The following is an 18,072-nucleotide window of genomic DNA, read 5'->3' on the forward strand; positions in this document are numbered from 1 at the left end:
CCGGAGGGAGGCTGGCCGACGTCCTCGCCCAACACGTCCACATCTCCGCCCACCAGCACCACGTCAGACACCACCACCATCATCATCATCGCCACAAGACAGGTAGGAGGACACGTCGGAGGCACGAGTTCAATCATTCTGATTCCGAAAGAATGATGACACTGTTGGGAAACTTGCAGACCAATCGAGATACCCAGTGAAGTCCAGGCGATCTTAGGCAAATAGAAACTTTAAATAATTAAAAAGTCCTGACAACTTTAGAAAAATTCCTTTAGCAACGAACAAAGACAGCGTTAGCAACATAAGACCACCTTAAAGCACTCTTAGGGAGATCTAGACACCCATAGCAAACTATAGATGACTTTAGGAAAGTCCAGACACTCTTAGGAGGAACATCTTTAGCCAAACAATGTGATCTTAGTCTAATACCAAAGACCAGAGACACTGTGAGCAAACAACAGACACCCTTAATCTACTTGACCACCATCAGCAAACCAACGATTTAGCCACATACAGTTTGTTAGCCAGAGTCCAGACACTCATAGGAAAGTACATCGAGCCATAACTTCCCAGTAAGGGCTTTCTGACACAGTCAAACAGTTAGTCATCTTTAGCAAAGACAAAGGACCCTTAGAAAACAATAAACAATCACAATCAAGATGCAACGTCCAGGCAGTCTTAACCAAACAATGAACAAAATGCTTTTGGCAACCTTCAGGAAAGTCAAGACATTCTCAAGAAAGTATACAGAAACACTGAAACTTCACAATAATGGTTTCCCTAATCCCGACAGCTTTAGCCATGACCCTCTTAGTCGAAACAGACATCTTTAGAAAAGACCCGTAACAAACTTTAGACAACCTATCTATAATCCAGATACTTCCGGCAAGGTCCACAAACATCGTGAGCAAATGTTCTTGGCTAAACCTTGAATATTTAAAAGTCTAGATACTTATTAGTGAAAAACTAACTATTTTAGCAAAGAACAGAAACATCATAAGCCAACAAGACACCCTTACTCTAGTTAAAGGACTCTTTGCTTAATCTAGACACCCTTAGCTAACTACAGATAACTCTTAACCAAATGCAGTCTGTTAGCCACATCCAGACATCTTCAGCAAAGTCAAGACACCTTAAATGCTAGTTAATAAAACCTTTAGATCTCATTTGACTTTATCAGACTCCTGAGCAAAGAAGAGAAATGTAGTTGGCACCATTCTGACTGCTTGTTGTTGTTTTTGTTGTGCTTTGAGTTGGGGGTAAAACCTCCCGCTAATGCAGTCCTTCATACATTTCTATATTTCTCTAACTTTTATTCTTTTAAGCACAGAAAACTAACTTAAACTATTCCACATGTTGTCAAAGAATCCTCTTAAGACCCAGAGAAAGTCCCTGAATCCCAGTTGAGGAACAACAAGACTGAAACACTGCAGCGAGGAACTTCAAAGCTCGTCGTATTAAATCTTTAAATAAAGATGGTGTGTGTGTGTGGTGTGTGTGTGTAGTGTGTGTGTGTGTGTGTGTGTGTGTGTGTGTGTGTGTGTGTGTGTGTGTGTGTGTGTGTGTGTGTGTGTGTGTGTGTGTGTGTGTGTGTGTGTGTGTGTGTGTGTGTGTGTGTGTGTGTGTGTTGTGTGTGTGTGTGTGTGTGTGTGTGTGTGTGTGTGTGTGTGTGTGTGTGTGTGTGTGTGTGTGTGTGTGTGTGTGTGTGTGTGTGTGTGTGTGTGTGTGTGTTCAGTAACAGAGTGGGTGGGCTTGCTGTGTGATCTGGGGTGTGTGGTGGTTTATTTGGAGTGTCATATCTGTTTGTGTACTGTGTGTAAATGCAGGTTTTTACAACGCTTCTACTTCCTGTTTGGTTTAACACAGTTACTGTTTGCTTCTCTTGATTTGGTTTTTAAAGTCATTTATGGAAAGTACATGTTCTCATTAAGTCCAATGTTCTTGAGCGATTGAGTGCTGCTTTTTGAAATATATTTAAATAAGGAATCCTGTCATGCTTTTTTTCCAATGACGACAGTATTGCTGATACTCTGAAGACCAAAGCCCACAGAAAGCGGTCTTAACAACTCTAGTGTGTGTGTGTGTGTGTGTGTGTGTGCACGTGTGCTCAGATCTCTCCTTTGTTTTCATGCTCTGATTCCCTGTGTCACCGCTCCCCCAAATTAGCAAAGTCAGAGAGATGTTTCCAACAGAGAATCTGCTGGAGGAGTTTGAGCCTCCGCAGGACGCCACTTATTTTATTCCATGTTTTATTCCCTTCCATTTCTATGTAAATACTGTTATATATACTCTCTCTGTGTATGCACCGTAACGTCAAGTCAAATTCCTCGTACGTGTCAACCTACCTGGCGATGAACTTGTTTCTGAGTCTGTGGCAAAGGGGGAACATGGTGAAGAAACTCGACAAAAAAAAGTGCTTCTAACTTTTACTCAGAGTAAAAAGTAAAGAAATAAACTGCTAGTGAAAAGTTGAAAAGCAGCTTTCTCTACTTGGAAGTTGGAAATGAACCCATCTGCATCCCAGCTGATTTTCATTAGTTTGGGTGAATATCTTAGGAGTTGATGCATCAAGCTGTAGGCTCTAATTCTCTATCTCACTAATATAGAGTTCTACACTAACCTGGATGATAGCATCGTAGTTATTTCCCCGCGATAATAAGGTCCATGAGATTTAGAAACAAACATTGTGTAGGTTGTTTAAAGGATTGTTAGGATTAATATACAATATAATGTATTCTCTATTTCTGATTGCATTCGGCTTTGTAACACTATTTCTGTTAAAGAGGCCCTACATACTGATATACACCTGAACATCAGCAGGAGAGGACTCTTTAAAGTAGAGACACTACATACTGATATACACCTGAACATCAGCAGGAGAGGACTCTTTAAAGTAGAGACACTACATACTGATATACACCTGAACATCAGCAGGAGAGGACTCTTTAAAGTAGAGACACTACATACTGATATACACCTGAACATCAGCAGGAGAGGACTCTTTAACGTAGAGACACTACATACTGATATACACCTGAACATCAGCAGGAGAGGACTCTTTAAAGTAGAGACACTACATACTGATATACACCTGAACATCAGCAGGAGAGGACTCTTTAAAGTAGAGACACTACAAACTGATATACACCTGAACATCAACAGGAGAGGACTCTTTAAAGTAGAGATACTACATACTGATATACACCTGAACATCAGCAGGAGAGGACTCTTTAAAGTAGAGACACTACATACTGATATACACCTGAACATCAGCAGGAGAGGACTCTTTAAAGTAGAGACACTACATACTGATATACACCTGAACATCAGCAGGAGAGGACTCTTTAAAGTAGAGATACTACATACTGATATACACCTGAACATCAGCAGGAGAGGACTCTTTAAAGCAGAGACACTACATACTGATATACGCCTGAACATCAGCAGGAGAGGACTCTTTACAGTAGAGACACTACATACTGATATACACCTGAACATCAGCAGGAGAGGACTCTTTAAAGTAGAGACACTACATACTGATATACACCTGAACATCAGCAGGAGAGGACTCTTTAAAGTAGAGACACTACATACTGATATACACCTGAACATCAGCAGGAGAGGACTCTTTAAAGTAGAGACACTACATACTGATATACACTTGACATCAGCAGGAGAGGACTCTTTAAAGCAGATACACTACATACTGATATACAACTGGACATCAGAAGGAGAGGACTCTTTAAAGTAGAGACACTACATACTGATATACACCTGAACATCAGCAGGAGAGGACTCTTTAAAGTAGAGACACTACATACTGATATACACCTGAACATCAGCAGGAGAGGACTCTTTAAAGACACTACATACTGATATACACCTGAACATCAGCAGGAGAGGACTCTTTAAAGACACTACATACTGATATACACCTGAACATCAGCAGGAGAGGACTCTTTAAAGTAGAGACACTACATACTGATATACACCTGAAACTCAGCAGGAGAGGACTCTTTAAAGTAGAGACACTACATACTGATATACACCTGAACATCAGCAGGAGAGGACTCTTTAAAGTAGAGACACTACATACTGATATACACCTGAACATCAGCAGGAGAGGACTCTTTAAAGTAGAGACACTACATACTGATATACACCTGAACATCAGCAGGAGAGGACTCTTTAAAGTAGAGACACTACATACTGATATACACCTGAACATCAGCAGGAGAGGACTCTTTAAAGTAGAGACACTACATACTGATATACACCTGAACACCAGCAGGAGAGGACTCTTTAAAGTAGAGATGCTACATACTGATATACACCTGAACATCAGCAGGAGAGGACTCTTTAAAGTAGAGACACTACATACTGATATACACCTGAACCTCAGCAGGAGAGGACTCTTTAAAGTAGAGACGCTACATACTGATATACACCTGAACATCAGCAGGAGAGGACTCTTTAAAGTAGAGACGCTACATACTGATATACACCTGAACCTCAGCAGGAGAGGACTCTTTAAAGTAGAGACGCTACATACTAATAAGAACCTGGAAATGAGCAGGATATGGCCCCTTTGCTTATCTGTTATAGTTTGATTTACATGTTTCAGTGCTTCAGTCAAAACTAATTATATACAGTAGTGTATTTTTTTTTTTTTTAATTGGCGTATTAAGTCCTTTCTTCATGTTTATCACAGAGGAAATTCTCAGCGTTGTTTGAACGTGTGAGTTACAGCTCTGTTTCTCATTTCCTTCTTCAAGGCCAAAGCAGCAGGTCTCCAGTGTTTTGTGTGTGTGTGTGTGTGTGTGTGTGTGTGTGTGTGTGTGTGTGTGTGTGTGTGTGTGTGTGTGTGTGTGTGTGTGTGTGTGTGTGTGTGTGTGTGTGTGTGTGTGTGTGTGTGTGTGTGTGTGTGTGTGTGTGTGTGTGTGTGTGTGTGTGTGTGTGTGTGTGTGTGTGTGTGTGTGTGTGTGTGTGTGTGTGTGTGTGTGTGTGTGTGTGTGTGTGTGTGTGTGTGTGTGTGTGTGTGTGTGTGTGTGTGTGCTTATACTTGAAGCAGATTGTTTTCCATGCAGCCTCTCTTTATCCCGCTCTTATCAGAACAGCTTGCTGCTCCTGAAGATAACGTCCACCTCCTTCTCCACAATCTTTCGACCTCTCGTGCTCTCGGGGTCTCTGAGGACGCTCTGGATGTCTTTGCTCGACTTTTGGCTGCGTTCAGGTTCAAAAGGACTCGCTGTGTTTGTGTCACCGGGCGACTCTTTTGTTCCAGATACAATCACTAAGTGCTTGTTTGTGCTGCTGGGTATTCATTGGAAACCTTTGGAGACATATGGAGCTCCTTTAAAGAAGAGATATTTTTAAATCTCAAGCACCTGTGAGCGTTAGAATCAACTAAACTCTCAACGTCTTTTTAAAAAAATAGAAAATACCAATTCTACATTGCACCTTATTATATTGTTTTTTAATTTCCGAATCAGAATTAGAAATCCTTAATTTGTCCCTCAACGGGTGCATTTAAGGTAAACACATATTATTATATACAAATAAAATACGCACACATCCATGATAAAAAAGTGAACATCTAAAAGTATTAAAGCCAATTATAACATGAATAAATAGTGTATATTGCACATATGGCAGTGTTAGCTCAGAAGGCTTAGCTTAGAAGTGTTCTTTGTCGCAGTTTTTCAATTCAAATGTCGGATTATAGACATTTTAACCAAAATAACTAGCAAAACAGTACAACACCGTATTCTGTATATTATAAATCATTTTAAATGAATTGGTAAGGTACACAAATGAATCTCTAATCAAGTAAATATATTTAAAGAACCTGAAATAGTTTGAGAATTAGATATTTAATCTTCACAGCAAAACTTTCATTTCTACTTTTACTTTACTTTTGATTCATTACATTTAATAAAAGTCCCATAAAATGTATTTTAATGACACAGAAATAGCTACATTTAATTTGTAATTGTAAATATTGGGTATATCATTACATTTTGATGAAACCTCTTTCCTTCTCGTGGTGTTTTCTGATGAAGAAAACTCAGGTTTGTTGTTCACAGCTGACGGTAAATCGACCGGACTTCTTTCTGCGGATTGATATGACTGCACATAGTCATTTGATCCTCCCTAGCAACGGTCTGTTCTCCTTAGCAACAGTCTGTTCTCCTTAGCAACAGTCTGTTATCGGAAAATGAACAACTTCTGAACCGTCCAAATTGACCAATCAGAATCCATTATTACACTAAGCCGTGTATTTATGATAAAATACACTACCCTTTGTTGAATTACATTATAACATTGAGACGTTTTTTAACGCAACGTTTTATCACCAGAATATCAATCACTGTGTTTACTTCCCTTGTGTAAAAAGAAATGACTCCAGCGCAGTAAAGTTAATTTACTCTCGATTTGATGCATCTTTTCAAGACCCCCCCTCCCTCTTTGTTCCTCACATGCAGGCCTGTTAGCCCACCTCTCCTTGAGGAAGAGGAGGAGGAGGGTAGAGAATGCAAATGGTAAGTTAAATTGTAGCATGTCCGAGAGGAGAAGCCGCTCTCCTGCCATCCCTCTCGTAGGGATGTTGACTTTCCCCCCAAATCTCCTCCATCATATGCTTGCATTTGGAGCTCTGCCCCCTCATTGGTTGTTTCCTGCAAATAAATATGTGCTTAGTCATGTTCTGTAATTGCAGGAGAAAGTATATCGATGCTAACCTCAGTTGGAATAGCATTGAGTGTTGTTGTAGATGCATGAAAGTGTTATTTTGATGTGGATTAAAACAAAAAATCCTCTGGCGTTCACAGCTGTTCAGATGGTGAACTGTTGATGGAGAGAATCAACAATGCTTTTAAATCACAGCTTGTATGAATGAGTCTTCGCTCTCTTTCTTTCAAGGTTGCTCTGTGTGCTGTTGTTTATTGATTTGGATAATTATGCAGCAGGTTCTTCAGTTGTTTGCTCAGCCAGAGGCAATCTGCTTTCAGAACAGCTTTTAAATCTGAGTCAGGAAGCAGCTGGTGGAGCAATGTAAGCCTTAGTCCTCTCTTTAGTTGTTTTTAATGCAGTATTTTATGCTACCTTAAATCACAATAGGATGAGATAAACCTTTATTATTACCTCCTTAAGGAAATTGAGGTGTCATAGCAGGGAGAGCCATAACGATTTAAGTTTCATATTAGTATTTTGTGTCTCTACTGTGCAATGTTTCCAAGCTCTAATGTTCAAAAAGCACAGGGAGTTCAGCCCTTTGCAGATCATTAACATGCAGAAACAATAGAAAATAATATAAGCTCATTGTGTGGAAGAAGTGCAACCTGAAGTCTCCATTTGCCGACTCACTTCTTGGCAAATGAAAAGGCAGCATCTGACTAATTTACTGAAGTGGCTCCTTTTGTTTCTCTAAGATTGCTGGAGGACAGAGAGCTGCAGGAATTACTCGTCTTTTTAGCACTTTCTGGTTTCCTCGTCTAGAAGTCAGTTTTTTTGATTGTGTTTTGGAATTGGAAGTGTGAAATAAGGCAGAGGTTAAGACAAACTCTCCTTGAAGTGACGTGAAGTCATGTGACCGTGCTGTAGTTCCTTTATAGCCCAACATTAGCCGTCTTTAGCTTAGCGGTGGTGACGTGAAGTCATGTGACCGTGCTGTAGTTCCTTTATAGCCCAACATTAGCCGTCTTTAGCTTAGCGGTAGTGACGTGAAGTCATGTGACCATGCTGTAGTTCCTTTGTATCCTAACGTTAGCTCTTTACTTCTTCTGATTGCTTTTTCTGCAGTATAATAGAATCTAATGGAATAATCCCATTGGCCTTTTGTTAACTAAGCCCTTGTGATGCTAACTTCCTCTCTGTATCACTCAATATAAATCCTCACTGGGGTGAACATTGAGCTGAATGCTAGACCTTTTAATCAGACATTCATCACTGCCAGACCCTGCGTCCATTACCAGCGTTCTGGAAGCGTTCCCATGTTAAATGTAATTAAGGCTGCAGTGTGGATTGCAGTGCAGTTGATCTTCCCGTCTGTCAGAGCTGTATATCTGTCAGGGGATTACTCTGACTCTCTGAGGAGTGAGCAGCTTCCTGGATACTATTCATCAGGTGTGTCAGACGGGAGGGAGGGTTTCACTGCAGGGTCATCAGGAAAGAGATGCAGAATTGATCAAGGTTTTCTTCTTATATGAGCTGTCTCTTTCTTGCGGTAGTTTCATAAATGATGACCTGTTTCTCTTGAGATGTTTTGGTTATAGTCAGATTTTAAGACGAGATTTAACTAAATCAAAAAGATTAGTCAGGCAAGTAAAACGTCTCTGTGGAGAGTTGCGAGTACGATTTGGGCACTAGAGATCAGCAGCAGGTAAAAACTGAGTTGTTGAGTTCAATCTCTAACAGTGATTTGCTGATTGCTATCTTGGCTCCAAAATAGACGAACGAGCTCCCAATTTACATCGGGATGGCAGGAAGTCTAAATCTTCCTTTGCAGACGGAAAAACCCCACCTGCACTTTGGCCAAAACCAAACAAAAGTAAAACATTAAGGACATTTGACAATAATGCACCACAATTACAGTATGGCTATCCTGCAGGTGTTTTAAGTTTGTCTCTTTTTGGTTTATTGGCCTTTGGAAAGAAGCGTTAACTAAATGAAAGGTATTGTAAAAATGTAATGTGATGATCGAAGTCGATAGAGTAAAAAGACTCTCCCTTCTCATCTCTTTACCTACATCGAAGAAGCGGCGGCAGATAAAGACACATTCATCCAGGAATCAGGAGTTTATTTCTTTTTTCTGACACTGTTCAATTAGTTTACCGGAAGAAATACAGAGTAATATAAAAGAAAACAAAATAAATAATCACCAGTCTCGCCAACCTCTACCTCCAGACAGGCAAATCAATGAAATACAATTAAATGCAAGGCTTTATTGTCATGTGTACTGTATTAGCTACAGTTTAGACATGACAATGAAAAACGTAGGTCACACAAATAATGTCCTAACCGTCAACGACTTCAAACCCTCCTTGACCCAGAGATAAAAGTCCCTGATTCTGAATCTGCTCCATCATCCCGACTGATTTGTATTCCAGCAGCGAAGGAGGCATTCATCTTCCTCCCCGTCACAAATCATCATAAACCCACTCTGATGAGGTCACTGGATACTCGTGCATGCACACACACTCTCCCAAAAAGATGTCAACTTCCTGTCTGGTTCAGTGTGGCTCAAACGGACAGATGTTGCAGAGACAGGACGTTCTGCTAGCTTCAGTAATTAGCATGCCTGGTCCGTGCGCTGCAGTATTGATATTCACTCAATGTCTGCATGAAGGATTCGGGTTGGTCTCGGCTGGCTTTGGCTCAGTGCTTCGCTGGGAATCACTTTCACTTTCTAACCTCCCTTGTTTTCTCATCCTTCCACTTCACAATATCTCTTTTTTCTGAGGTTGTCTCAGCTTCTCAAATCATATTCAGGTCATTGTTAGTCAGCCTTGCTATGAATGAATCGAAAAAGACATGACGTGCATAAAAGATGTCAAAACTTTTTACAACATTTTTGGATTCAACACCAAATCAGAGAAAGTTAAGCAGTAGATAGAAAACCTTAAGTTTCTTGCCTCAGTCTTTCAGATCATATTCAGGTCATTGTTAGTCATTGGTTTTTGATATCAATGAATTGGAAAAGACATGACATGCATAAAAGATGTCAAAACTTTCCACAACATCTCTGTAAGTATGTTGCATTAGTATTTATAATGCTATATACAGAATAAATGCAGATGACAAAGAGTGCAAATCAGAGAAAATTAAGCAGTAGATATAAAACCGTAAGTTAAAGGTGGGGTCGGTCATTTTGGAGAAACCAGCTCGAGTGCACTAGAATTAGAAAATACACAACCGGAACAAATCTGCCACTTCCTCACAGAGCCCCTCCTCCAACACACACGAACGCGCACATGACCAATGAGGGCACGAGATAAGTGTGTGCCCAGATGGAAGGCTGACAGGCAGGTAGGCCATCCAGTTACTTTAGCCGGGCCGGCTCAGATGATTGGTCGTGCTTTTCACAGTACTACGGCTTCCACTGATGACTTTTTTTTATGGATTTGTTTGAAAGCACTTCAGATATTCATTGCTATCGGGATGTTAAGAGCATTCCATGGAATATAACAAGTGTATCTCGAGCCGGTTTCTCAAACGTACCTACCCCACCTTTAAGGATGGAAAATATGTGCATATATCATCGTCTTTACTTTTCCCCTATAAGTTATAGAGTTATAGAAAGAAAAAATGCAGATAACAAACATGACTATTAGGAAAATTAAAGAGGCCCTATTGAGCTTTTTAGGGTGTTCCCATCGGTTTTTGTAAATGGGCTGCAAAGGCTGAAATCCCTGTGTTTCATCACATTGTACGTGATAGGCTAAGGGGCGGGACATCTCTAAGTGGTTGTCCAATCACATCAGAGCCGGCCAGCTAACCAATCAGATACTAAAATGAACCTGAAAATCAGCCCAATATGTCCTCTTAATGCCGCAGAGCTGAGATTAACTGGGGTAAGGGTTGGATGGTTGCTATTTTAAGTAACAATATAACTAACCTTAGTCTAGTAGATGGGAATGAAAGTAGCATTCCTAAAATGTGAATAAGGCTTAAAAAAAACGTATTTTACGTACAAGTCAAAGCCGGCACAAAGGAAATATGATACTGTATGTATTTCTCCCAGAGAGAACAAGCAGTGATGAAATATTAAGTAACTGGGAGACTGAGAGATCAGAGCTTTGTTCTATCGTTGGTAGTTTGTGGGATCTGTTACTCTGAATACTCAACATGTTTAATTTAGTGGAGCCAAACAACTTGCATATAAAGATTTAACGTGAGATAATTCCCAGTAAGCAAAGCATGGAATACAATATCTCAGAATAACTCTATGACTGAGAGATATTGGAGTTCCTTGTATTTTCAGATTTGTATTTATGGCTGGTTTTCAAGCGTATCCTCTATACCAATTCTGATGGAAAATAAAAAGTCATATTTTCCATTTAAAGGTGTTTTCCATCCTTTAGGAGTTACAGTATTTGTTTGAATATCCAAACCTGAACAGAAATATCTCAAAGCTGGTAAATCCAACTCTTATCCACGGTAGAGAAACTAATAACTCTGCAATATAGGATCAATGTTTGCATGCTAACATCTATTGAGACTGAATTGATTGAGACTGGGTGCAAATGGAGAGTAAACATTAGATCAGTCTACACACACACACGTCCCTTTTTAGATTCAACACACACATGCTTTCATGCTCTGACCACTCAAAGTAAAGACTCCCTCGGGCAGTAAACACTGTTTGATGTTGTCTAACACCGAGTCCCTTTTAAAGAGGAATTTGAGGCATGGTTAGAGCTTTGAAACATCAGACTGAAACACAATCTGAAAGCAGCACCAAGTAATGTGGAGAGACAACCTTAACACCATGTGTTAGGGAAGGTGTGTGTTGATGGAAATACAGTCTGGGTTTTGGTTTCAGATCAATTCAAGCGTGGCAGTTTGTGAGTGCTGGTTCTGCTGGTTCATCTGAACGTTCGTGTTTCCAATCACCGAATCCCAACATCAATTATAGACAGAGGTGGAAGAAGTACTCTGATCTGGTGCTTGAGTAAAAGTAGAAGTACTCTGATCTGGTGCTTGAGTAAAAGTAGAAGTACTCAGATCTTGTACTTGAGTAAAAGTAGAAGTACTCTGATCTGGTGCTTGAGTAAAAGTAGAAGTACTCTGATCTGGTGCTTGAGTAAAAGTAGAAGTACTCTGATCTGGTGCTTGAGTAAAAGTAGAAGTACTCAGATCTTGTACTTGAGTAAAAGTAGAAGTACTCTGATCTGGTGCTTGAGTAAAAGTAGAAGTACTCTGATCTGGTGATCTGGTGCTTGAGTAAAAGTAGAAGTACTCTGATCTGGTGCTTGAGTAAAAGTAGAAGTACTCTGATCTGGTGCTTGAGTAAAAGTAGAAGTACTCAGATCTGGTGCTTGAGTAAAAGTAGAAGTACTCTGATCTGGTGCTTGAGTAAAAGTAGAAGTACTCAGATCGTGTACTTTAGTAAAAGTAGAAGCACTCAGATCTTGTACTTGAGTAAACGTATAAGTACTCTTTTTGTACTTGAGTAAAAGTAGTAGTTTTCCCGGTCATTGTGCCTTTGGATTAATTTAAAAATAGATTTAAAAAGTGATTATATGGATATATGATAATAACAATAATGATAATAATTATAATTATAAATACTATAATAATTCTAATGACTATCTTAATTATCATGTAGTTTACATAAAAATAGAAAATGGGTGTATGTGTACATATGTATGTGTATGTATATATATAATTTTGTTTATCTGTGTGCGTATTTAATTACGGAATTATCTTTTTTCTCTTTATCCTGCAACTGGATGACTAACAGGAGAGCCTACTCCGTATAAGCGTTGCTTTCTGCCTCCGCTTCTACACATTAATTGTTGAAATGGTAGAATACAAACAATGTCCTTTTTCTCTTCCCCAGAGAACCACTCTGCTCCTCCAGATGTCACCGGCTACACCAACAACTCGTCCAGCGATGGGATCCAGGTGGAGCGAGCGCCGGGACAGAGACAGACGCCCAAGTACGGGAACGCCGAGCTGATGGAGACCGGAGACGGTGAGTCGCGGCTGGGGACCCATTCATATATAGTTATCAGTGTAATGGCAACTTTGTTGTTCCACTATCCTATATTCGTCGTGCCATTACTTCACAGGATTATGAGTGATCCAGACGCAGATGCTTTCCGCTCCTTTGGTGCAGCTTAGAATGATGTTTATTTTCGAGTTTACATGACCAAGGTTGAATGATTCTGTCAATGGTTGTGGTATCTGTGAGCATCTATAGATCGGTGTGCTCTTCCTCCTGTGTCCTCTCTCTTCCGCTCACCTATGACCCCTTTTAAACACCCGGTGCAGCTAACCCCCACCACCAAGTGTTCAAAACTAATAATGCACTATAAATATAAATAAACTGACATGCCAACAACACCCATAAAATGGCTCCTACAATCAGACAGTCTCACTTTTGAACAGGTGTTCGTAACAAGGTGGGCCTGCATGAGTCTATTCATGTCTGATCAAAGCATCAGTCCTGTTACGACTAACTGATCATCCTCTTAGTGTAGATATGAGACTCTTCAGAGATGACTGAGTGTGCTTGGTTATAGTTCCATATTTCTTCCTATAAAGGGAGAAGAGGCAGCAGAAAGTGTGATGATGTTAAAGGTCCCCTATCATACTGTTTTTCATCAATATATCACAGGTCTCAGATATATCCAGAGCCTGTCTCTGATTGGCTGAAGTACCAAACAGATGATTGTCGCTGATGCTGTGTCTGTAGCTTTGAATGCTAACGAGCTGCTGCTGGCCACGGCAAACGTGCGTTTACAGAGTTTTAAATTACCCCGACTTTTCTTTATGGACTTTTTACAAACCCTCAGTTTCATCTTAAACTCAGCGAGCTTTTCCTTTACCTGCTTAAACTTCTCTCTGCCTCTCATACCTCCATCCCTCTGAAGTGAAATCAGCCCTAATGAAAGAGCAAAGTGTGCCTCCTCTCCTCCGCTACCTCGGTGTCATGTTCAGCAGTCGGCTCCGTTATAATTGCTCATTGGAAGAGAAACGTGACACTTTAATGTAGATTTAAAACTTGTGGATGAAAACGATCCAATCAGGAGGAAAGTGACGGATACTTCAACACCTGGGAAAGCTCAATTAGGAGTCTGATCGTGTGTGTGTGTGTGTGTGTGTGTGTGTGTGCAGGTGTTCCCGTCAGCAGCAGGGTCTCAGCTAAGATCCAGCAGCTCGTCAACACTCTGAAGCGACCGAAGCGACCGCCATTAAGAGAGTTTTTTGTCGACGACTTCGAGGAACTCCTTGAAGGTAAAACAAAAAAGCGTAAAAGTCTGATGCACCATGTCGTTAGGTGATTGATTATTGACTGTTGGAGGAAGTACTCCGATATTTTAGATATGTAGAAATACTGGATAATGATCTCCACATCTGACATTTTTATTATTCATGACTTAACTGGGAGGAGAGCATTTGTGAAACTGATTATGCCTACGAATGAAAGGTATGCTATGGTTAATACGTTCTTATAACAACTCACTCAAATATATAGAACGTGTTTTTGCATTTCAATATACACCCTGGAATAAGCTGGTTGGCTTAAGTCGTCAGAAAATCAACACATCAACAAGTCTGAAATGTAAAAACTCTCAAAGATTCAAAGGTTTTTTTGCCTTAAAAATCAACAGAGGTTTTGTTCTGAAAATCTAAAGTCCTCCAACAGTCCAAGATACTCAAAGCAAAAGAAAGACGTGCAAATGACACAATGGGACGAGTATAATACCGAAGTATCTAAACTCCTCTCATGGTTCTCCTCCAACAGTCCTGTGTCCAATAAACTTAAGATTCAAGTCTTTTATGGTCATGTGTCCATAGTGTAGCTACAGTGTAGATATGTCAATGAAAATCCAACAGTGCAACCCAATAAAACAGATAACGTAGTGCAGAATAGTCTATATACAAGTAATTGGAATATTGATATGAGTTGCAAACAGATGAATGTTACGGATGTTGTTTCAAAAGTTCCGGTGTTTAACAGTCGTATGGCCTGTGGGATGAAACGGTTAGGAGGGGAGCCAAAGACACGGCAGCCATCATCACCGGCGCCATCTTTAAATTGTACAAACTCCCGTGTTTTCCGTCTTCAGTGCAGCAGCCGGACCCCAACCAGCCCAAAGCGGAGGGGGCTCAGATGGAGGCGCTGCAGGGCGAGCAGCTGGGGGTCGTCACCAACTGGCCCCCCTCCCTGGAGGCGGCGCTGCAGCGCTGGGGCACCATCTCCCCCAAAGCCCCCTGCCTCACCACCATGGACACCAACGGGAAGCCCCTCTACCTGCTCACATACGGTAAGAGGGGGGATTATATATGTACACACCTGTATTAATGACTGGAGGTCTTCAGGTGGAGACTGGAACTGCAGTTTGAATTTATAGTACTGTCTTTATTCCAGATCTGGCAATTACGCAAAATACACAATGGTGTTTTTGCTATTTGTACTAACACACATAAAGCTCAATGTGGTCTTACTTTTTCCATTTTTACTCACTATTTTGGGGTTTTTCTTGTTACATATTGTTGTAATTATTGCTGTTTGTGCTATTTTTACTGAGACTCGATATATGAACCATACTTTTACTGTATCATCTGTACTTTAATCCTGAGCAAAGGAGGGGCTGAACTACACAGAGGTTAGGAGTTACACAGCTCATTACAGTCTTACCTTCTCAAAAAATAATGTGTTAAATATTGTTGTAATTATTGCTGTAGAGTTCCCTCTCTTTTATGATTAAGGCTGCAGCCACACGGGGACAAAAACGTCCGTTTGCGTTACTGTTTAGTGTCATATAGACCATTCGGCCACACGAGGACGACCGCATACGGCACTAAACGACTGAGGAAACGATAACGGGTCCCAAGGTGGATAGAACGGCATACGCAACGCTCTGGGGGGTCAAACAGCTCCGTGTGTGCGCCCTATACGATCATTTTCTGATAATGATTGCGCAATAGCCCCGCCTCTCCCCACCTCTGCTGCTCACCTCCGCGTACCCCGCGCCATTGCTGATGTGTTTCGCCACCAACAACAACAACAATGGCGGATCGCAGAGTTGCTATCGTGCTCCGGACGCTACTGACCATGCTACAGTTCTTTGTGCAACATCTACAGCAGACTTACACATCCGGGGGGATCTTACTCGCTGCTTTTGTGGATATGTACTGCAGCTTCAGCGATCATTTTCTGATAATGATTGCGCAATAGCCCCGCCTCTCCCCACCTGTGCTGCTCACCCCCGCGTCAAAGTAAACTGCACACTGAATTCAGATTATTTATCTTTCTCTCGATATGGACATAAACGCGAGTGAAGTCTAATCTGACAGGACGGAGACACCTCTCAAACTACCTAAACTAGTTATAAATATGTTTATTTTTACTGTTGGGTCACTCATTACTGGATCAGCTGCTGCATGAAACAGACACTGGCGCTGTCCGAAGAGAGGGAGGAAAAAGAGAGGCTCCATGTATTTTATTATTATAATATATAGATTCGTTATTCATTTGTTTTAAAGCTCAATAAATAACAAAGAAGACCTTTGACCGGCACTTTTATAATTTTGTCGGAAGATTTAAACTTTAATACACGTTGACTGGCGAAAAACTCTGCCCGGTTCCCTCGGCCCCCACCGCGGAGAATAAACAGAAGGGCAACCATGCTTCTTCGCTGCTTTTGTGGAGGAAGTTACAGCGCCACGCCACGCTCCTGCATATGTACTGCAGCTTCTCCAGCGGTTGGAGCTAAACGGAGCGGTCTCGTGTGGACAGACACTATCCGGATAACTATTGCGTTTGGATGGAAGCTTGTTTGCGATTGCGTTTGCGTTAATCCTATGCGTTTAGACGTTTTTGTCCTCGTGTGGCTGCAGCCTAAGACTGTACCACCTTTTGTAAAATTGGGGGATTTAAGGGACAGCTGAAGGAAGAAATTTAAAAAGAAAGTATTTGCATTTAAACACGAGTATTTTTATACTTTTTCTTTTTGTTTCTACTGAAGAAAATAAGCCAACTTTCCCAAAAATGTAATATGTTTAAAAACCGTTAGCAAATCAAGAACTTTGTCGAAAAAAATACTGATCGAAATGAGTAATCATGTGATCATGAAAGACGTAAACAACATCACAAATGTGACCAGATGTCTGATGGCAGCTTTCAGATGGCTGTGTGTGTGTGTGTGTGTATTACTATACTTTTGGGGACCTACATCTGTCTAGACAGTCACGTGTGGGGACTCGCCTCCCTTATGGGGACAAAATGGAGGTCCTCATGTGTGTGTGATTTAAGAGGAGTGAGCTTGCAGGGATGATGAAGCGATGTGTGCTCACCAGACTGTGAAATTTCTTCATGTCTCAGGAGTCCCCCCTCCCCACAAGTAAGGCAACAACATGGTGAGACTGTGTGTGTGTGCTGACTCTGAATCTCTATCTTTCTTTATCTCTCATTCCTGTAGCGTCTCTCCCTTTGATGTCGGCCAAGGACAAACTTGTTTTGTTTCTTCCTGTCGAGTCTTCCTCAGAGAATTCGTGATACTGAATTCTCCCGTTGTCCTTAGCGACCCTGGCGGCGCTGCACTGCAGATAACCCTCTGATAATTGACAGGAGAGAGAAACTGTTAAACAAGTTTCTCCCAGCCCCAGAGTGTCACAGGCAGCTTTGAGCCTGGGGGTTTCATCTAGGAGGAAATCACGTAATCGATGAAGACGTGTCTCCGTACGGATCAGGAGAACACATACATCTTTCAGAATCTGCGCGTTGTGTTTTGATCGTTCTCTTTGATTGATCCTCTGTGTGTTCTGGCTTTTGTTTGAAGTGTTTTCTGTGAGCTACAATTCAGGTTTTTAGATAAGACAGTACGGTGGCTACAGGGTCTGTCACGCTACAACGGTCAAAAACATTTCCGTCTGGAGAATCGCGCTGCCGTTTCAAAAGTGATGCGAATATAAACACACATCAGATTCAGAATCAGGTTTATGTCCAGGTGCGTTTACACATACAAGGAATTGGCTTTGGTATCTGTTGGTGCGAACATAAACAAAGTGACATTTGAAGATTATCCACCAATGCATGACCATGGTAGAAAGCTAAAATAAACTAATAAATACCATGTACTCCTTATTCCCGCTTTCGTATCTTTAGCACACACTTTTAATGCACTTTATATACTATTTTTATATCAATATTTTTACTATTTATTCCCCCGTATGATTGTCTGTCCTATTGCCGTGTTTTTTAGTGTTATGTATTTGTTTGTATTTTTTGCACACCGGGACATAGTTGCACTCTGAATCTCGTTATACTCTGTGTATAATGACAATAAAAGTTTTTAACTTAACTTTTAACTTTAATTGTATTTTGCAATCTTCAAAATA

At 40.8% G+C, this 18,072-nt stretch overlaps 1 protein-coding gene across 1 annotated transcript; it reads left to right on the forward strand.

Moving 5' to 3' along the window:
- The first annotated feature begins 6 nt into the window (after positions 1-6).
- On the forward strand, positions 7-17,284 carry LOC117533369 (disco-interacting protein 2 homolog C-like). The gene is made up of 5 exons (XM_034197065.1): positions 7-102; positions 12,563-12,697; positions 13,843-13,962; positions 14,799-14,996; positions 17,256-17,284. The coding sequence occupies exons 2-5, from the start codon at positions 12,682-12,684 to the stop codon at positions 17,282-17,284; spliced, it is 363 nt and encodes a 120-aa protein (XP_034052956.1). The 5' UTR covers positions 7-102; positions 12,563-12,681.
- The last annotated feature ends 788 nt before the right edge of the window (positions 17,285-18,072 follow it).

This window comes from Gymnodraco acuticeps, unplaced genomic scaffold (assembly GCF_902827175.1).
Source record: "Gymnodraco acuticeps unplaced genomic scaffold, fGymAcu1.1, whole genome shotgun sequence".
Taxonomy (NCBI): Eukaryota; Metazoa; Chordata; class Actinopteri; order Perciformes; family Bathydraconidae; genus Gymnodraco; species Gymnodraco acuticeps.